Source organism: Bufo bufo, chromosome 9 (assembly GCF_905171765.1).
Source record: "Bufo bufo chromosome 9, aBufBuf1.1, whole genome shotgun sequence".
NCBI classification, from domain to species: domain Eukaryota; kingdom Metazoa; phylum Chordata; class Amphibia; order Anura; family Bufonidae; genus Bufo; species Bufo bufo.
This window is the reverse complement of record NC_053397.1, coordinates 214352993-214376312: the sequence shown is the minus strand read 5'-3', so window position 1 is coordinate 214376312 and position 23320 is coordinate 214352993. Positions and strand designations below refer to the sequence as shown.

General features: G+C 41.0%; 1 protein-coding gene across 2 annotated transcripts in view; it reads right to left on the bottom strand.

Moving 5' to 3' along the window:
• NEGR1 (neuronal growth regulator 1) overlaps positions 1-23320 on the bottom strand; it is a 505555-nt gene that overhangs the window by 73984 nt on the left and 408251 nt on the right. The window contains exon 7 of one of the 2 annotated variants that reach the window (XM_040407404.1): positions 18229-18270. The exons of the other annotated variant lie outside the window; for it this stretch is intronic. Coding sequence (XP_040263338.1) covers positions 18229-18270 — 42 coding nt within the window. The remainder of the gene's footprint in view (positions 1-18228; positions 18271-23320) is intronic. 2 annotated transcript variants of the gene reach the window in all.

The window sequence follows — 23320 nt, the reverse complement described above, 5'->3', positions numbered from 1 at the left end:
GAGTAGAAACTCCAAAAAAGTGGCCCCATTTTAGAAACTACGGGATAGGGTGGCAGTATTGTTGGTACTAGTTTAGGGTACATATGATTTTTGGTTGCTCTATATTACACTTTTTGTGAGGCAAGATAACAAGAAATAACTGTTTTGGCAACGTTTTAATTTTTTGTTATTTAGAACATTCATCTGACAGGTTAGATCATGTGATATTTTTATAGACCAGGTTGTCACGGATGCGGCGATACCTAATATGTATACTTTTTTACACAATGATTTCTTTTTTGAAGGCAAAAAAATCATGTTTTAGTGTTTCCATAGTCTGAGAGCCATAATTTTCAGTTTTTGGGCGATTACCTTGGGTAGGGTATGATTTTTGCGGGATGAGATGATGGTTTTATTGGCACTATTTTGGGGTGCGTGTGACTTTTTGATCGCTTGCTATTACACTTTTTGTGATGTAAGGTGACAAAAAATGTTTTTTTTAGCACAGTTTTTATTTAAATTTTTTTACGGTGTTCATCTGAGGGTTTAGGTCATGTGATATGTTTATAGAGCTGGTCGATACGGACGCGGCGATACCTAATATGTATACTTTTTTTTTTTTACTACTTTTTACCAATTTTTTTTCACTTTATTTGGGGAAAATGACGTTTTTGTTTATTTTTACTTGAAACTTTTAATTTTTTGGGGGAAAACTTTATTATTTCAACTTTTTTTTCACTTTATTTTTTGTCCCACTTTTGGACTTGAACTTTTGGGGGTCTAATCCTTTACAATGCATTCCAATACTTCTATGCATTCCAATACATAAAGGGAATCAACAAGGTAAAAGAGGAGAGAATATTTAAAAGAAGAAAAACTGCTACAAGAGGACATAGTTTTAAATTAGAGGGGCAAAGGTTTAAAAGTAATATCAGGAAGTATTACTTTACTGAGAGAGTAGTGGATGCATGGAATAGCCTTCCTGCAGAAGTGGTAGCTGCAAATACAGTGGAGGAGTTTAAGCATGCATGGGATAGGCATAAGGCCATCCTTCATATAAGATAGGGCCAGGGGCTATCCATAGTATTTAGTATATTGGGCAGACTGGATGGGCCAAATGGTTCTTATCTGCCGACACATTCTATGTTTCTATGTTTCTATGTTTCTATGTATGAGTAATACTGTGGGGGCTGGATCCAGGGGGCTGGATCTCACAGGCTCGTCACCGGAAGGCAGCGCGATGCCTTCCTTAGACATCGCGCTGCCTTCAATGCCATCAGGTCCCCCCTACAGCCCCATGGGGACCCGATGGCACGATCGCCGCCGCACCAGACGACCGCCGCCGCACCAGGTAAAAGCCGCAAACCGCAGGTCTGAATTGACCTGTGGTTTGCGACGATCGCCGACATGGGGGGGTCACGGGACCCCCCGGCGCATTTAGCCAAGGTGCCTGCTCAATGATTTGAGCAGGCACCGGGTTCCGATCACCGCCCGCCGGGCGGTGGTGATCGGAAATACACATGACGTACCGGTACGTCATGGGTCCTTAAGGACTCGGGAACCATGCAGTACCGGTACGTCATAGGTCCTTAAGGGGTTAAGCAGTAATTTGTGTTAAGCATAAAAAATATATATATGGTGAGAAGGTTGCAAGTACTCTTCTGATATGATTTCATCGAGCAGTTTTGATGGAGGGGGGGGGGGGAGTTTTTTTGACACTTGCCCTGAAAGAAATTTTACCTAGAAACTGCACTGCAATGGCGATATATTGTCTGGCGATCATCGTATGGGTGTAGTGACGCCATGCTTCTCATGTTAACCAGTGAAGAACTTATAAAAGGGGCTGTCCTTCTCACCTTGGGAGCATGCAGCCATGTAACTACTTCACCCAAGGTCCCATAAAATGTCGCAGCCTGAAAGAGACCTTAAAAGGTGCTGGCAGCTGGCGCTATGTCCATGCAATTTGTTTGACTGAATTCCAAGTCTATGCCCAGCCTGGTCTACAAGCAGATTGCAAGGTAAAGCCACCATACAGCCACATGTCCCTGAAATCGGGAAGAATTATCACATGGACCCACTAATGCTGTATTGTATATTAAGTTGAACGTGTGAGGCTACTTTCCCACCAGCGTTTTTGCTGGATCCATCATGGATCAGCAAAAACGCTTCCGTTCTGATAATACAACCATCTGCATCCGTTATGAACTGATCCGGTTGCATTATCTTAAAAATAGCCAAGACGGATTCGTCATAAACACCACTGAAAGTGGCGATGGGGACGCAACCAAATGGAACGGAATGCATTTGGAGAAGCGTTTTCCCCCCCCGCTATTGAGACCCTATGATGGATCTCAATAGCAGAAAGGGAGATCGCAAGTGTGAAAGTAGCCTTGGATGGCGACTTTTGTGTGAAATGAACTACTGCACTGATACAAGTCTCTGGAGAACCACTCCTCACTATTCTACAGAAAAGCAGAAGTGTGTCAGTAGCGTTTTCCCAAACTTTAACTCCCCCGCACCTTTCATAAACACGTGAGGCTATACCCCATACCCCTACTGTTTACAAACTGATCAAAGGGTATCTTAACCCAGGCAATCAGTGGTAAGGAGAACCTGGAAGCAAGTATGCAGTTTACCTGCAGTGCCTCCACAGGGGAACTTAAGTATTTCACAGTTCTTATTGAAATAGATTAGTTGTGAGGTCCTCCAGGGCAAGAGACGATGTACAGTATATGGTCTTCCTCTGATCTGGCTAATAGATGAGGGTCCGGTATGGGAGAATGAGGGTCCTGAATGGTTTTTCTAAACTGGAGAGCCACTTCAAATTAAAGAGACCCTGTCAGCGTGATCAACCCTAATAAACCAGGCATACTGTCTGGTAGGGTTGGTTCTGCTAAGTAAAATTATACCTGTCTTGTGAAAAACTCAGTGGCGGCATTCCTGAGAAAATTGACTTTTATTCTTGATACAAAGGAGTTGACTTTTATTCTTGATACAAAGGAGAGCTTCAGGGTACGAGGGGCAGAGCCTATCCCCTTGATGCAACTCAGCTCCTAGGCTTTCCAGTGCGGGCTATGCCCTCTCGTTTCTCTAAAGCCTTCATTTATATTAAGAATGAAAGTCTTCTTTCCTTAAAACAGGGGTGGGGCCAGAAACTGGGAAGTGAGGTCATTGAGGGGGGTCACTGGTCACTGAGGGGGCTGGGCCCCCCACCTCACCCCTCCATGCACTCAAGCTCTCACTTGCATAGAGACTTTTTTTCCTCAGGAACCCCACAACTAATTTTCACAAGACAGATATCAATTTAATCAGCAGATTTAACCCTGCCAGTCAGCATATCTGGCTTTATAAGGTTGATCCTGCTGACAGGTGCTTTCCAACCCATCCCAGATTGCTTTAATCTACTAACTACAATCCAGTCATCTTACACTCACATACAGCTTCCTCTTCCTGGCCAAATCCAGGGATTGGGACCATAAGAGTTCTCATTTCAACGACCCTACATGCATTTTATAGACTCATCCCTCACTTAACGGTATAATGAATAATAGGCTACATGCACGCGACCGTATGTGTTTTGCGGTCCGCAAAAAAAAAACGGATGACATCCGTCCAATTTTTGTATGCCATCAGTTTTTTTTGTGCGGATCCATTGTAACAATGCCTAAAACGGACAAGAATAGGACATGTTATATTTTTTTTGCGGGGCTACGGAATGGACATACGAATGCGGATAGCACATGATGTGTTGTCAGCATTTTTTGCAGACCCATTGAAATTAATGGGTCTGCATCCTATCCGCAAAAAAACACGGAACGGACACGGAAACAAACAACGTTTGTGTGCATGTAGCCTTATACAGGTCAGGTTGTTGCAGTAGAGGGTGGGGGTATAAATGGAAGAAAACTACTCTGACCATAGACAACCCCATCTTGTCCCATGGGCCTCAGATAAACACTGGTGCCTGTGTAATGTAAGTATAGTCAGCAGTTCACATTTTTTCTTACGCATTTCCATAAAACGGCAATGAATTGAAGGGCGAAAATTCAGTTATCCGTTAGATTTGCAGTAACTACACTTGCTGAGACAGAGTTTTATTGACTAAGGTAGTAACACGCAAGGAAGAAAATCTATATTTCTGTTCTTTTGCTCAAACAAAGAAGATTTCATGCTGCGTAAAAATAATCTAGTAAACAGTTAGTAAATCAGGGCGAAGAAGCAAAAGCCCCAAAAAGCTGTTCCAGTGCAGTGAAATTTCACACAGCCCAGACAGGGTAGATGATTCTGGGTTGTACGTGCTGCTGGGGAAAGCATAATCAAGATCTGCTGCCAAGATAATTACTGGTAGAGGTGCTGGTCCAAGAAGCTGTACTCATTTTTCAGTTTACTTCTGAAACATTTGAAGAAAAATAAACTATAGATGCAAAATTCTACAGGAGAGGTGCAGTCATATTTAGTGTGATCAAAGGACATGTCCCTGTCTAAACCATATCTGCCTGGTAGTGTTCATCATGCTGATTAAAACGATACCTTTCTTTTGTCTGCGTGCTAAACAGCTGCAGAGATATCTGTGTTTTTATTTATATGCAAGTGAACATGTTGGAGCACAAGGAGGACGGGCTGAATCCTTTGAGTACTGCTTTTATGACACCTCCTGTGCTCTGCACAGTCCTCCCTTTCCTTTGATTGACAGGGCCAGATATCTGTATGGTGATGGCAGAGCTGTGTCCTAGCATGTACATCATATACTCTACATACTATAGCCTTACCACGTAGGGAAGAGTGTATTTCTATGCTTTGAAAGCTAATATACATATTAATGGTTTACTCCCAGGCACAATATATGATTATAATGAAACTAGTAATATGTATTGGCTTTCTAAGTATAGAAAAGGTAGTGAGCCAAAAAAAGGGGGACTGGTGGGTGGGGATACCCTCCAAATCTCGCCTCTTTTTTAATAAACCCTTGTGGGCGCCAATAGTGGTGGATGTTGGGAATGGTGGATTTGTGTTGGGCTGCTAGAGTGTGTGATAGCTTTTCGTTAGTAATAATTATGGTAATTCTAATTGAACAAAAACAGGAAATATTTATTCTGATTTCATGTCAGATATTGAGAAAAACATACATATGTGTCTTTTTATATAGTGTATGTAAACTCCTGGTTTCAATTGTACATTATGTTACTTATCCTGTACTGATCCTGAGTTGCAACCTGTATTAGACTACTTTCACACTCGCATTTGGTGCGGATCCGTCTTGTATCTAAACAGACAGATCCGCACCGATAACGCAAACGCTTGTATCCGTTCATAACGGATCCGTTTGCATTATTCATTAAAAAAAAAAAGTCAATGGGGGACGGATCCGTTTTCAATTGCACCATATTGTGTCAGTGAAAAACTGATCCGTCCCCATTGACTTACATTATAAGTCAGGATGGATCCGTTTGGCTCCGCATCGTCAGACGGTCACCAAAACGCTGCAAGCTGCGTTTTAGTGATCGTCTAAAAAAAGCAAAGGAGACCAAACGCAGCCAAATTGATGCATTCTAAATGGATCCTTATCCATTCCGAATGCATTGGGGCTGAACTGATCCATTTTGGGCCGCTTGTGAGATCTGTTTCAGGGCCCAGAAACACCAGTGTGAAAGTAGCCGTTTACTCCAGAGCTGCACTCACTATTCTGCTGGTGCAGTCACTGTGTACATACATTACATTACTTATCCTGTACTGATCCAGAGTTACATCCTGTATTATACTCCAGAGCTGTACTCCCTATTCTGCTGGTGCAGTCACTGTGTACATACATTACATTATTTATCCTGTACCGATCCTGAGTTACATCCTGTATTATACTCCAGAGCTGCACTCACTATTCTGTTGGTGCAGTCACTGTGTACATACATTACATTACTTATCCTGTAGTGATCCTGAGTTACATCCTGTATTATACTCCAGAGCTGCACTCACTATTCTGCTGGTGGAGTCACTGTGTACATACGTTACATTACTTATCCTGTACTGATCTACATCCTGTATTATACTCCAGAGCTGCACTCACTATTCTGTTGGTGCAGCCACTGTGTACATACATTACATTACTTATCCTGTACTGATCCTGAGTTACATCCTGTATTATACTCCAGAGCTGCACTCACTATTCTGCTGGTGGAGTCACTGTGTACATACGTTACATTACTTATTCTGTACTGATCTACATCCTGTATTATACTCCAGAGCTGCACTCACTATTCTGTTGGTGCAGCCACTGTGTACATACATTACATTACTTATCCTGTACTGATCCTGAGTTACATCCTGTATTATACTCCAGAGCTGCACTCACTATTCTGCTGGTGGAGTCACTGTGTACATACATTACATTACTTATCCTGTACTGATCTACATCCTGTATTATACTCCAGAGCTGCACTCACTATTCTGCTGGTGCAGTCACTGTGTACATACATTACATTACTTATCCTGTACTGATCCTAAGTTACATCCTGTATTATACTCCAGAGCTGCGCTCACTATTCTGCTGGTGATATCACTGTGTACATACATTACTTATCCTGTCCTGATCCTTAGTTACATCCTGTATTATACTCCAGAGCTGCACTCACTATTCTGCTGGTGCAGTCACTGTGTACATACATTACATTACTTATCCTGTACTGATCCTGAGTTACATCCTGTATTATACTCCAGAGCTGCGCTCACTATTCTGCTGGTGATATCACTGTGTACATACATTACTTATCCTGTCCTGATCCTTAGTTACATCCTGTATTATACTCCAGAGCTGCGCTCACTATTCTGCTGGTGATATCACTGTGTACATACATTACTTATCCTGTCCTGATCCTTAGTTACATCCTGTATTATACTCCAGAGCTGCGCTCACTATTCTGCTGGTGATATCACTGTGTACATACATTACTTATCCTGTCCTGATCCTTAGTTACATCCTGTATTATACTCCAGAGCTGTACTCACTATTCTGCTGGTGCAGTCACTGTGTACATACATTACATTACTTATCCTGTACTGATCCTGAGTTACATCCTGTATTATACTCCAGAGCTGCGCTCACTATTCTGCTGGTGATATCACTGTGTACATACATTACTCATCCTGTCCTGATCCTTAGTTACATCCTGTATTATACTCCAGAGCTGCACTCACTATTCTGCTGGTGCAGTCACTGTGTACATACATTACATTACTTATCCTGTACTGATCCTGAGTTACATCCTGTATTATACTCCAGAGCTGCACTCACTATTCTGCTGGTGCAGTCACTGTGTACATACATTACTCATTCTGTACTGATCCTGAATTACATCCTGTATTATACTCCAGAGCTGTACTCACTATTCTGCTGATGCAGTCACTGTGTACATACATTACATTACTTATCCTGTACTGATTCTGAGTCACATCCTGTAATATACTCCAGAGCTGCACTCACTATTCTGCTGGTGCAGTCACTGTGTACATACATTACTTATCCTGTAATATACTCCAGAGCTGCACTCATCATTAAGCTGATTATTACTGGAAACAGTCAAAAATCTTGCTGAAGTGATTGCTACAGAGACTGCAGTTTTAGAACTGTCAGTAGTCACGACACACAATCATTTACTTTGCCCCCTGCCAAATTCAAACTACCTTAAATGTTTGAACTTAGTGGGACACGGTCACATCTAGCTCTAGTAGGGGCTCCCTGTTTCAGACAATTCCTGCTTGTTAGAATGGTCCCTTTACAGCAAGCTTATCACACGTTGCCCCTGTAGTCCCCACGATCAGCTGTAATATGTGAGGAAACCTGGAAGTAAGTATTTAATTTCACTACAACGCCCCCACAGGAGGAATTAAGTATTACACAGTGTCCTTTCATCTCAATGGGTTGTCTGTGCAATGCAGGACAGATCCTCCATAGCAAGAGATGCTGTGTGTACCTGGTGTCCCCTCTCGCCAAGAGATGAGAATGGGTTTTCTAAAGTGGACAACCCCTTTAACTGCTTCTGAAAATTACCTAACAATTTACTGATTCTTAAGGTTGTTCTGTAGTGAGACACTTCGAGGGACTTGAAAAGGAAAAGAAGAAAAGAACAAGCCTTTGAAAAGGATAGAGACTTTCCAGCTCAACATATGGCAGATGCAGAGTATTGAAAGGCATCAGATTGTACAGACGCGGCGAAAACTGACGTTTATACCAAACAGCAATTAAGGAACTGATGAGACTGATGAATAAATCAAACCGCGGAGTCACCGCGCTGAAACGTCTTATTTTAGGTTACACGAGAAATGAAATTAATCTCTATTATTTCATGTTTTTTTAACTGTCAGCTCTAATATGCAAATTTTTGGAGATAAGCAACCTGATCGCTTAGCTGAGTTTATAAATGAATCCGAAAATAAGTAGGTCACGTTCATTCCTCCTCGGCTACATGAAACGCTACGCTGGCCCAGTAATGATGGATTGTATTACCAGAAAATGCTAATTCAGTCATCTGAACCACGTACAGCTCTCAGAATATCAAATGTCTGCTAGACGTGATTGGATGTGGCCGTGAACAATGTTTATTAAAGCGGTGGCGTCAATTAATTTCTATATCAAAAATCTTTCCTTGAGAGACCACCAAAAATATAGGGCCCTGAAAAAAGGGAATTGATACAAAAAGCAACAAATAACCTCTGCAAAACAAACAGTCAAATAGAAATGTGGCCCAACCCACATAGGATAACTCCACCCACTTCCTATGTTATAGTCTTCTATCTGGCTGAAATGCAGGAAGTGGGTGGGACTAAGCTAAGTAGGAAGGGCTTTAAATGCCAGTAGATTGTTGGAGGGGAGGGAGCGGTTATATCAGTGGGTGTGAAACCAACCAACAGTGGGCTAAACCTAAGGGGTTATCTTGGTGGTTCCCTGGTTTTCAACCTTTAACCTCTATACAGCGTTCTGGACTTCACTGCAGGGGAACTACCAGGCCACTACCTCCTGAAGTAGTCTCTGTATCATTGACAGCTGACCCACAGGGACAGATATACTGTTGCAGAGTACCGAGAGGACAGGCAAAATCATAGTAAGGGACAGGATGAGTACAAGCAATGCGGTATACGGTCCATGGTCAGGGCGGGAAGTTAAAGGTCAATATGGTGGTCATATAGAAAGCGGATACGTCCCACGGCGCAAAGAACTGTCAGCCAGTGACCAGGATCTGGAATAGGATGTTTTATTGCAGCGATACAACGCGTTTCGGGGAATCACTCCCCTTCATCAGGTACAAAAAAGCTGCACAAGTGTGTGCAGCTTTTTTGTACCTGATGAAGGGGAGTGATTCCCCGAAACGCGTTGTATCGCTGCAATAAAACATCCTATTCCTGATCCTGGTCACTGGCTGACGGTTCTTTGCGCCGTGGGACGTATCCGCTTTCTATATGCCATTTATCTTTTTGGGGACACACCAGGCATCTCCAACAAGAAGTTCCTTTGTGATCCCGTGGCTGCAGACCGCCAATTCCAGGCGTCCAGGTCCTCCTGATAAGTCTTCATTAGTGTTGTGCCTACATTTGCACAACCACATAAGGTGAGCCTTGCAATTTATTACTGCTCACATTCTTGTACTCACAGAATTACCCTATGGTGCGCACATCTGTTTTTTTACAGTTTAATCAAGCCTGCTATATCGCATTCAATATGGTGGTCAGGCACAGGTCAGGTCAGACAGCAGAAGGTCATTATATGGAGAAGAATTGGTACACCGGCAAAAAATACAGCATACCTTTGCAGGAACTTAGCAAGCTAAGGCCATCGCCACCTTGCTTGAAATTTCACGCATCCCGAGATGATGTCATATGTCACTGTATACAGGATTCCGCCGAGATCTTCAAGTAAGATGGCGGCGGGCAGCCCGTCGCGAGCAAGTGGATCAGGTAAGTATGATTGTTTTTGTTTTTCTTTACACTTTTTCAGGTTAAATCGATTCATTACTAATTTGCTTCGCGGCGAATCGAATTTATTCTGAAATTCATATCGAAGTCCACTTCATGGACTCATCCCTACTTATGACTCATGCATGTCTGTTTTTGGATAAAATTAGGCCATTTGATAAGGGTCATGGGTGACCACCATGAGGGAGCGTTGATAGATGCTGCAACAACTGGTACGGTCTGTGACTCTGCCCTAAAGCTCTTCCCTATAGGATTCCTATCCTCCCAATTAATACAGCGGGCCCATATACATACACAGGCGGATCAAGTGTTTTTTAAGGCAGAACCAGGTGAGGAATAGAGTCAGAGTTAGAGCTCGTTGACACAACGGATGTCGCCCGTATGCCTTATGCAATTTTCGGAATGGAACAGGAGGCCTAATAAAGAAAAGCCTATTCCTGTCCACAAAACGGACAAGAATAGGATAGAACTCATAATTTTTGCGGGGCCACGGAACGGAGCAACGGATGCGGATAGCACACAGAGTGCTGTCCGCATCTTTTGCGGACCCATTGAAATGAATGGTTCCGTGTACGGACCGTAGGCGGAACGCAGAAAACGGACCGTATATTGAAAGCAAAATACGTTAGTGTGAACGAGCCCTTATAGAAAGAAAAAAGGCACGGATTCTACTTCTCTGCTTCGTGGAATCCACACCTGGTTTTGGCTTCAAAAACTGCATCAAAAAATCAAATCGAAACCACAACGTGAACGGGCAGCATTAAGCAGCCTTATGTGTCTCCGGTGGGTGAAATCCCACAGGATACATCTGAAGTATACGAAAATAATGACAGCGCTCCAGACGTACGGAAAGCTGGAGAAAGACCCAGAGGAACGGGATGAAACATTGCATGTGAAAATATAGCTGAAAAAGAGAATTCATACCCATCTTTTTATCTATTTATCTACCTCATATCCTTCTACCTATATCTAATATCTATCTATCTATCTATCTATCTATCTATCTATCTATTATCTATCTAATATCTATCTATCTATCTATCTATTTATCTATGTAATATCAATTTGTTGCTTGACAACTCTGATCAGAATTTGTAATAATTTGACATAAGAAGATGACTCGAGGGCTGGATATTTTTTTATTTAAAGGGGATGCCCCATTAAAAATATTGTACAGTTTTTAAACCAGCACCTGGATCTAAATACTTTTGTAATTGCATGTAATTAAACATTGTGTATAGCCACTGAGTTATTCAATAGAATGTATCTGTATAACGCCACCTGCTGTTCATTTTTTTCTTATTTCTTTGACCTGCTCACTGAGACGGCCGCACATGCTCAGTTCCATCCTTCAACTGCTTCCTGAGCTGTGATAGGGAGAGCTGCAGCAGAAAGGACACGCCTCCTGAGCTGTGATAGGGAAAGCATGGACACGCCTTCTGAGCTGTGATAGGGAGAGCATGGACACACCTTCTGAGCTGTGATAGGGAAAGCATGGACACGCCTCCTGAGCTGTGATAGGGAAAGCATGGACACGCCTTCTGACCTGTGATAGGGAGAGCATGGACACGCCTTCTGAGCTGTGATAGGGAAAGCATGGACACGCCTCCTGAGCTGTGATAGGCAGAGCATGGACACGCCCCCTGAGGTGCAGCAGAAAAGACACTCCTCTTGAGTTATCAGCTTGATATAAATCTAGCAGAGCAATGACTGGGGAGATCTCTGGATCCATGTCAGGTACAGGGCCGGTTGTAGCTTTGTTAGACAGAGATTGCCATGTCCTATATGATGTCCGATAAGATTTTTTACATTAGTCATGGAAAACCCCTTTAAGGTTGATATTTCATTTAAGGGGCATTTCTTCACCTTCCATCACAAATAATGATTCCAAATAGACACCAATGACGCTATGTTTAGAGACCTGAGTTATGTGAAGTGTTACATTACTGCCAATAATTCCTTCTAATGCCGGAAAGACACGGCAAAGAAATCCTCAGAAATCTCCTAAAATCCAAGAAACTCGTGCATAATGTTTGTTTAGTATCTAGAAGGTACCATAAGTAATCACTGGGGTGCTTAGGTTAATCAGTACTCAATTACCAACCACAAACTGCATAATTGGCTTCACTCGATGAGTATGTAGATTAATTCATCACAATTTAATACATTTCACTTCTCCGGTCTCCAGGGACGGATGTTATCATGTATGGTAGAAATGAGTAGGCTGATTGGCTATTTACTAAACTGTTTATTTCGCACCACAGATACTTTCAGGTACAGTTACAGGTAGCAAACACTGCCTCTAGTGGCTGGTATATAAATCTACAGATTTTTTTGAACACCTATGGAAAAAATAACTTTGTAAACTATTTTACTAAATAATCACAAGCTTTTTTTTTTTCCATAAGATATAGCCCTCTGTAACTTTTGAGATATTTTGCTTAACTTATATTAATTTTCAGGTGTATTATGTTTTCTTCTCTGTTCACATCTGAAGCTTATTTCAGAATTCTGCTGCTTCTCAGGAAGCCTATTTAAACGGGTTGGTTCCTCTCAGACATTGATTACAGATCGCTGGGTTATGCCATCAATGTTTGATAGGTGAAGGTCCCACCTTCTAGGACCCACTTTTATCTCCAGAACTGAGTGCTCTCCATTCATCTCTGTGGAACTTCTGAAAACAGCCGCGTTTGCTCGCTTGGCTATTTTGGATCTCCCACAGCAATGAAAGTAGAGCGCACCATAATTGGGGCTACAGATTTTGCCTTTGCAGAATCTGCTGTGTGAACTGGGCCTGCTTGGGGCTAATATGTCAGCAATAACAATAATGTTAAAATGTGGAAACAATTGATATATAAAAAATAAAATAAAAAATACGATGCAATAAATAAAAATAAATGCAAATACAAAAACAAAGAAAAGCTATAGCTCCGCCCCCACGGACCCTAAAGTATATATTTCTGATATAAAAATTATTTCAACAGGGGGCACAACTAGGCTAGGTTCACATCTCTCAAATTTCTATTTTTCTGTTCTGCTATAAGAAAATAAAAAGGAAAATAATGGCAGGGCACCAACGGCGCCCATCGAACCCCATGGACTAAAATACTATTATGGTGTCTGCCATTTTATATTTTCCTCTGAGTTCATAAAAAAATGATAATATAACAGTAAAGCCCAATGTATCACAAAAAAATGCAAAAATTAATTGAAACTGTTATCGTTTTGAAACCTTCATTTACTAAAAATCAGAACTATGCTGGTCATTAACGGGAAGATAAAACTGCATAAAACTGGTTAACGAAATTTTCAAGGGACAAGCTGCAAAGCTTTGAAAGCTACTTTGGATCTGAATAGAGTAGAAAACATACTGTAATGAAAAGAAACATTTCCCTGAGAAATGAGAGAAAAAAAAAAAACATTTTAGACACAGCGTTAAATGAGGACATTCTACTACTTGCAATCACCACTAGAGGGAGCTTATAAGCTTAATCATTATACATTGAGCTCACTAATAGAGTAAGCAGCGAGCTACTTAGCTCCCCCTAGAGTTGGCTGCAGTCAGCAGAATTTGTCAGGAAACCAAACTGGCATTCTACGGTGGAAATGCACTTTTTTTTTTTTTTTTTTTTTTTTTTAAGATTCTGCTAATATTCCACCCATAAATCTGAGCCAATTTTGGAGTCTAGAAGGCTAGACTCCACAGGGATTGTTAGTTTTGTAGTATGTGTGGAGCCACATTTTCAACCTATGAATTTCCCTTTAAAGGGGCAGTCTCATCATAGAACCACGCAGGAGGCCCACCTCCAGAGACCCCCAGCTCACAGCTGAGTTTGCCGAGGAGATATATACGGTCAACAATACAGTACATTGCCTCTGCAGCGGCCACTACAGGACAATCTTAGCATTACATGTGACCTTTCACATGAATGGCCTTCCATGTAATATATAGACTGTCCCGGTCCACCAGAGCTCTCCTCCCTGGCTCTGTGATGTCTAAGTTATCTAATGAGCGGGGCAACCCCCCTATTTAAAGAGTCTAATAATAAGAATATTAACTAGAAGAAGAAAACTTTGAGTGCGAAGAGGTCGGAATAAGACAGAGAAACCATTTATAAGTCTAGGAAAATGGAAACAGAAGACTCTAAACGCGGGAGTCTCTTCGTGTAATGTACTAAAGCCTCTGTTTTATGTTTGCTTGATGGGATTGTCTCAGTATGGGGGCATTAAAATCAACCGAGACTTGTCACTTCTTCATGTCACCTGTTGCGAGCATCTCTGCTGCATTAATATCCATCAAGTAAATTGTTGCAGCAAACAAATAAAAAAAGATAAACTGGCGGAGAGTTCTGCCGTCAGGAACGAGAGATCCAGAGCGCCAAAGTGACTGATGACATTTCATTACCGCATTTTACCATTTAATTCTCGTTGTTTTAAATTAAGTTCCAAAAATAGGTCACTTTATACCTGCGTAATGTGAATTTCATCCAATTTTCACAGAATATTTGGCTGGGAAACAGGGACGGGGCACATAAGGAATAATTACTTTTTCTTTTTTTTTTTTGTTAAGAGCGATGTTGAAATCTGTCCAAATACCAAGAAAGTAATCCAGCTCATCAGCACGGCTGTGTCTGCTCCATCTGCGTGCTCTTCGGTGGACAACGTCTCTCCCCTAGATGCTAAATCTAGATAATTTAGTGCTAAATGCAGCAATCTCTGCACAGGAGGTAATTGACACAGGGGATTGTTTAGTCAATTAATGGGTTTGGAAAGCTCTGGTTTCCTACAGATCTCAAGCATGGAGTTAAAGGGCTTGTGTCCCGACTGGCTGATGAGGATGTATGGATGTCAAAAAGTTGGGCAGAGGGAGTCTCCCGCTCAAAATTCTCCTCATTAGTCAGAGCAGAGAGCTTACTGGATGACCAGGGAATCATCAGGATAAACCAGTTGCTCAGGCACTTGCTGAGAACCTCCCAACCTTGAACTGCTCATGATGCAACATAGTAACTCGGTAGAATAGTAACATAGTAACATCATTTAATAACATGGTTTGTGAGACTGAAAAAAGACAAATGTCCATTCGGTTCAGCCTATTATACGGCAATATATAAACAACGGGGTTAGATGTCGCACAAGGATATCTGAAAACAAAAAAAGGTGCACCTTGCCAATCGAGAACACTCACTCCATCACTGTAAAATGAGAAAGGAAGGAATAAGGAACAGGGCACTCTCAGAAATTTCGGACCATTGAGAGATGTAAAATATATATATTTTTATTGATATACTGAATATTTTGAAACGATGGACCCGCTATAAAAACATATAAAATCCTAAATGTTGGTAAATGACAGCAGTTAATATATCTAAATAGCAGCAAATATGATCTAGACAATATTCAAATTGATAATGAGCAGCCCCAACACCAGTGATGATCTAAAAGGCCAAACTAAGATAAATCGAAGGTCAATATTGAGTCCACCTCTATCATTCAATGGTGTAAATTCAAAGTTCCTTAATGTTTTTCACACCAAAGCCAATCCGTCCTATGAATAATAATTTTAAAGAACTCTCCTGAGCAGAGCGGCGTCCCGCTCAATATTGACCTTCGATTTATTTTACTTTGGCCTTTTAGATCATCACCATCGATATACTGGTGTTGGGGCTGCTCATTATCAATTTGAATATTGTCTAGATCATATTTGCTGCTATTTAGATATATTAACTGCTGTCATTTACCAACATTTAGGATTTTATATGTTTTTATAGCGGGTCCATCGTTTCAAAATATTCAGTATATCAATAAAAATATATATATTTTAAATCTCTCAATGGTCCGAAATTTCTGACAGTGCCCTGCTCCTTATTCCTTCATTTGTTATTATACTGCAATGTTGATCCAGAAGAAGACAAAAAAGCCTAATGAGGTAGAAGGCAATTTTCCTCATATGAGGGGAAAAAATTCTTGACTTCAAATCAGACAACAGGGATAACTCCCTGGTTAAATGACTCTCCAGAAATCTAGTGCCTATAACCTGTAATATTCCAGACAGCAGTCTCCCCTAGGACTCTTTTCGCGAGATCACCATTACCACCTCCTCTGGTTGAGAGCTCCATAGTCTCACTGCTCTTACAGTAAAGAACCAACCCTCTTCTATGTTGGTGTAGAAGCCTTCTTTCCTCTAGATGTAGAGAATGTCCCTTTGTTACCACCACAGTCTTATAGATCATGGAAGAGATCCCCGTATTGACCTTTTTTTTATCTACACATAGCTATGGGTGACCCACTTTAGTATGAATGGAGCTAGGACTAGCTGAAGGTCTATTGAGTGGGATGCTATGATTGCACAGATGGTGGAATTTCTTACCACACCTTAAACAAAATTTCTGAGAACCCTCAGCATTGGTCGTACTCATGTCTGCAACTTGCAAGTCAATGGCCATACACATTAGATGAATGTCAACCAAAGGGACCACGTGGGAGAGAGGTATCTTTTCAAAGGAAAGATCTCCAGGGAAATAAGGATCAGGCATTTTGAATTTCAGCTTATTCCCCTCCCCCCACTGAGAACATATGTACACTCGGCCTTGCACATATGAGGAGAGCAGGGCTGGTTGCTACAGTGTAGCACTATCACATTCAGGCTGTTAAACTCACTGAGGCTTATCTATACTGGATATAGCTGTACTACCACATTCAGTAAAGCGTTCAGTGAATGTTGCAATTCACGAACAGCAAGTAGAGATCTTGGCGAGCAATTAAAGCAAAGTATATTAAAATTAGAACATTGCAAAATCTTTCATTATATACAACTTGACGACCCCTTTTATCTTAAAAACATTTTGGGGACATGATTTGGTGACGGTAACAGAATGTCACATAATTAAGAAAATGAGGTACACAGGACATCGCCGATTACAAAAATATCTAGGGATCATCTCCAACTCCTTGGATAGAAGTGAAGGACAATTACTATTTATACCATTTATACATAATACCAGTGATACAAGTGGACAGTGGAGGAAGATATAACATTGACTCGACAGGACATGCAACTTGTATCCACACAATACAACTTGAGATGAGACAACCAATTCATTGATTTGTCGGCCCCAGGATACAATTGGTTAATCGGTTCACAGATATATATTTTTTTTCCCCCCTTGATTGGCCTAACGTGAACCCTATTGATCCAATGTGTTCTGATGTATCGTAGATGTCAGGTCACAAACCAATTTGGGAAGTTCAGACTGGATTGATTTCCTCATCTCGACATTATTTTTATCTTCAGAATTTAAAAAGGTCACCATTTGGTGGCATATTCCCATCTTAGACTTTTATGGCACATCTACTGGATGCCTGATAGTTGCCTACCGTTACCCAATCTCCATATATTTTAGTGGAGAGCTGGCTGCAGACAACCCTTTCCATTGAAGTCTATATGTGGTACAGAAAGAGCTGAGGTCCTAGGTAAGTGTCTTAGGGGTAGACAGCCTAAGGGTATACCATAAATGCCTAAGAGGGGAATGCCCCTTTAGTACTTCAAAAGATATCTATAAAGCATGGAAAACCAACATAAAGTAGAAAAGAAGCTGTAGATTGCATGTCATTTCGAGCAACCATGTATCTATTGTCCCTGGTTGCCATAACTTCATCAGCTTCATCAGAGTCAAGACTGCCATTTTGTGGGTATATTTACAGTACAATAGTAACTCAGGAGGTGGTGGCACTGGAGATCAACAATTTTGGAGAAAAGTCCAAAGGGGAATCTTGGTCCATGAATGCCCCTTTCATACACCACTGGTCAACTCATAAGAAAGAGGTTTATTTATAAGATTTGAACCAAGAAAAACACGTAGTATGTGTTGTCAAAAACATTATCTTGACCATGGGTTTGTTCTGTGAGAGGCCATGTTTTTGGGTGATGCTTTATGTAGACCTTCATAGGTCAGTTTCATAGGTCAGCTTCATGTAGACCTTCATAGGTCAGGTTCAATAGATTAGACAGTCTGATGTTCTTGGGCATTACCATCCATATGGTGGCCTACTTTCATCTGAAGTTTATGACCAGCGTATGACTTTAACCCACAAAATGTCTGACTCCATAGAAGAAAGGTAGAGGTTAAACCCAGCCCAGATGTTCCAGTTGATGAGGGACATACAAACATATAGAACAGAACAACAACAAACTTATAGCAGTGATAGCTGGCTTGGCATGATAGATGGCCAATGACATGGCAAAGCAGAGAGAGAGTACCCAGGCATACTGAAGCGTATGTGGACACTGACCTGAGCTGGTGACAGGACTAGAAGTAGAAGTTTCAATAATTTCTACGAAAGGGGAAAAAGGAAAAAAACAAAACAAGAACAATTTGGGCATTAATCATAGACTTTATGGAAGACGCACACAGAATGAGGCAGGCAACATTCATGCAACAAACAAGAACATATTAACAAAGGAAAAGCTGTTGTCATCACAAAACTGGTCCTTGACAAGTTCGCATTCTCTTTACTGTCAACTACATAGTTTTATAGATTACAGTGCAATACTATGCACCCTTCAATAACAGTTTTGTAGGCCTCAGCTAGAACATTTTGTAGGTCTCAACTGAATTTTGAAGGCCTCAACAAGAACATTTTGTAGGCCTCAACCAGTTCATTATTTGTATGCCTCAACCACTGCATTTTGCAAGTGCTTCTTGTAGGCCCCAACCAGGGGATTTTGTAGACCTCAACTGGTGAATTTTGTAGGCCTCAACCAGTGCATCCTGCAAGCGTCAACAGCTTCACTTTTCAGGTAGAAAAGCTATTTTCCAAAAATATAATGAGCTTGTAAAGAAATGTAATGTTCATGGCCTACCTGTAGTCTAGACCACTGATTCTGAATCTTTTAAACCAGAGTTGTTGACCATATGTTTGACTTTTAGGAGCACACTAGTATAAAGCAGGGTGATACAGTGAGCTATGTGAAGTGCCCTGGAACATACATTCCTGTAAAAAAGACTCACCTTAAAGTAAATCTGCAGACAGGAACGTATCTGATACTCTTGTGTACTATGTTTTATATAATTAGACATGCATATTATTTTTCAGGATACTGTGCCTGTAAAGTAGTGAAATAAGTACCTTTATCTTCCTCCAAGCAACTAATAAAGATCTCAACCTGTGTAGGAGACTTTTGTACTCCATATATATGCTCCCACAGACACATGACACTAAGGGGTTTGGTTTCATATCATAAGATAGACAACAACCAATGAGAAGAAATGGTAGGCAGTCAGCTTTATACTGCTCAAAGTTGAGGATATTGTCCTACATGGTTGGAGCCTTGGCATGAGGCCAACTTTGGCTACTAGTAGTACAGACCTGTAGCTGTAACATTGCCCTTACCTAGGAAGGCTTATTAAGCTGACAAATCTACCCCCTTAAAGGTATTTATGATCTATATATAGGTCATCAATATCAGATCGGTGAGAGTCCTACTCCTGGCACCCCCTACAATCAGCTGTTTGAGGCAGCCACCGTTGTCGGAAACTACTCTATAAAGTGGACAGAAGTCCAATGTGTAGCTTCCGAAAATGGTGAACTGCAGCTCAGCTCCCACTACACAGTGGACAAAACCTTCTGCTTCCAGTTCCATCCACTGTATAGGCTCCGGCGCTGGTAGCTGCCTCAAACAGCTGATCGGCTGGGGTGCTAGGCATTAAACCCCAACTGATCTGGTGGGATCTGAGGATAGATCATCAGTATCTTAGTCCCAGAAAACATCTTTAACCCAGGGAATATTATTTCTATTTATCCCTTTTACTTTCATCTACTGCGGATCAGATCAATAACCGGAGGCATGTGCATAAGAGGTAGTTACTGTGAAAATAGCACCTCTACAGGCCTACTGAGTTACTGCAGCTAAAAAGGTCAATAAAATTATTTATATATTATATTGTTAAAATCTCATAGTTTGATAAAAATCCATATTTTTCATAGACCTTTCATAGACATAAGTGCAGTAGTTTTATCAAAAATGTTTCCAGAAAGTTCTTAATCTACTTCTTTAGCGGAACAGATTTTTGTTTCAAGTCATCAGTTTTCTTCCATGAATATATTTGGTCCCAATCTGAAGCATCAGTGTTTTTAATGTTCTTCTAACTTGGCAGCTATTCTGAATGTTGTCAGTTGGGTGCATTTGATCTTAGAAATTTGTATCTTCGCTTGACCCAATTCTGCACTAATTGTACCAGAAAATGGTCTTTTTACAGCAAATAGTATGTTTGGGAAGACTGAAGGAACATAGAGGGGCTCAAGTAGAACGCTTTTGAGTATATTTCCACTTGAAGCTTTGGAGAAAGACAGACGCGTTTACATGGAAGCTGGGACAGGTGCCAAAGCAAACTGCGTGAATCAAACCGAGGTAAAATCAGGTAGAAGCCATGTGAAGTGTCAGGCTGAAAGGATTCTTGTCTGTGGGTCTCAGCACATAACTTTTGCATGAAAACTTTGGTTGACAGACTCATTGAAGAAAAGTTGGTAAAGTCACACAGATTGTTTAAAGAGACGGGTCACGTAGGCCCTGTGCTGCGAAATTCTAAATATACTTCATACAGTTCACAGTTCATGACACATTTTTTTGAAAAAATGAAAAATGTTTTTTTTTTTTAATGCATTCACTGTTAAAAAAAAAAAAATCATATTCCTTAGATATAGCACAGACAGAAATGTTCTGTAACCTGCAGATTTGGAGTCTGGTTCCCTTCCTTTGAGGTTATTGGTAAACATACATTCAGCTATCCATGCATGACAAATAGGGCTCCTCCTGTATGATGTAAGAGCTCCTCTGTGTGCCCTGAGCCAATCAGATGTATCCTTCGACAGTACCTCCTCCTAGGAACATAACAGTGCCAGAATGGGGCTTCTTGGGCACACCAGAGGAAATGGGGCTTCTTGGGCACACCAGAGGAAATGATTTTTGGGGCCCAAAAAAGTTATCAATGAAGTCTAGGTTTTAAATCAAGGAAATAGATCCTTGTGTCAAGTAATTATCTCCAAAGACAGCAACAAATGTTTTTTTCTCCTAGACTTTTGGGGCCTACTATGCATTTAAAGCATGGGCCTACCGAAGGATACACTGGAATCTTGGGGTCTAGTTATAAAGGTTGCAGAGCAGATACATGCAAGCCTTAGACATGAAAGGTTAAGTGTCCTGTTACAGATTTTGTATTAGGGCCCAGGTGCTTCAAGTGACACCTCTGACTCTCCCCCATGTTATTTTGTGAAAAATTTCAGCTGTGTCCCCCTCCTCCCCCAACATCCTGTTATATTTTACACAAGAGCAGTGGTGGTCAAACCAGTATTTTATGGGGACTTTCCCTCCAAAACAAGCCACCCTTGCTTACGCGTTTCAGACATAACATCCATATTCATAGCCTATGTCTACCTGAGAATATAAGTTATATGTGCAGAAGAGAAATCAGACATGGTTCATTAAGGTGGGTGTATCTAAATTGAGTGGGTATTCCCAAATATACAATGCCTAAATATTACCGTCAGCTGCTCTAAGCATGGCAAATATGGCTTACATAAGTAGAGCCATGGAATAAGTTGTTTCTCTTTGGGTGCTTAATAAATGGAAGTTTTTTGCTTTTGTCTAGACAAATTAGTTAAAGCCTCTTTATCTAGTGATCTGGGGGTAAAAAAAAATGACACCTCTGGTTGTCTATGGTGGTTTAGGAGTTAATTGACATACAGTAAGTCACATAGTGGAGGGTATGGAAGAGTAGATATTGACCTGCACACTGTGTCCCACATATATTGGCTCCAATGTCACCTACAAATGGAATTCTCTTCTGCTGGGGCACATTACTGTATCAGACCCTTGCCAAAGAGCACCCAGTGGTCCCACCATATCCAGGCATGGGATTCAGCCAGTTCCCTCAGGTTCTCCAGATCTGGTTGTTAAAATTACAACCGGATTGGAGAACCGTGTTACCGACCTGAATCCCGATCCGGTGCTCTGGCTGCAGCAGATGGAGATGAGAGCTTCCATTCCATAGTTTAGCTCCTTTAGGCTTTTTAAAAGTTGAGTGGTATGTGTGTAGTGTATATATGGTGTATTTATGTGTATGTGTGTTGCATATATATGGTGTATGTGTAAGTAAGCATGTGTCGTGACGCCGCATGTCCGCTGTTGAGTAGGGAACCTGTTGTTAAAAATTTGAATCCCACCACTGACCATATCCCTACTATTGGGTATCTTTTCTTCCTCTGTGTCTACAAGTGTAGTACTGTTTCAGGAAGAAGGCAGCCATGTTTTTCTAATCCTGGACATCCCCTTTAACTAAGCTCTACTAATCCACCATCTCATTGCTTCACATACACAATACCTTAAAGGGGAACGCCAGACAAAGTTATCTTCTGGTATGACATAGACAAAGGGAAGTCTAGGACCACTGATTAAATCTCTAAGCAGTGCCTAAGGGCTTTGAGCGCTCAATAATGCCCTTTTATTCTGCAAAATCCGTGGTGGTCCAACTGTGGCTAGCGCCACAATTTTACATCATTTTAAAGTAAAGATTTTCAGCTTGGTTTCAAAATGAATCAGAATGTTTTGAAAAATTTGTGTCAAATTTCCAAATGTCACAATTGATTTGATCATCTCTGGCGCTAACCATTACCGTATAGAAGTCATGAGACTTTTTGACAATTCCAGTTGTGCCAACTACTGGTATTGGCAGAAGCCCAGGCCATGAGTCAGCCGCTTTACCTCAAAAATTCTCACTAAATTATTCAATTAAAATGATGAATCTGATTAAGATCAAATCTTAGTTGACCTTTAACAAAACAAGCCTCTTAATTTTTTTCAATATCCAATTTAATCCACAATATCAGCTCCTGAAGTCCGCTCAGGAGGAAATCAACAAAATATAGATCTCTGCTCCATCTAAAGACACTTTAACCAAATTATACCCTAATTCTAGTGCAGTTAAGGCAACAAAAATTTAACTTGCCTGCTCCGATGTGTTATTATCCTGGAGAATTTTTTCTGAGCGGGTCATCATCTACGCGTTTCAATACGACGCCAATTAATCTTAAACTCTCTGCATTGTTAATAATTGCCAATCTAATTTATGCACCATCCACTCCCTACCGGTAATTTGATTGAAGCTCAGACTTTGTAAGTGAGACTCATTGTTCAGCAATTTAACTTTATAAAAAAGACCAAGAAAACACACGCCGAGCTTCCAAATCAAAGTTCCCAAATTTAATTTAAGAGTTTGAAGAGTAACCCTATAGCGAAGAATAAGATCATCATTCTGTGCTGCAAAATTCTCCAGAGGAACTTGACTTGCTCAACGCTTCTTGGAAGCCGGTGTTAGAATTACAGTAA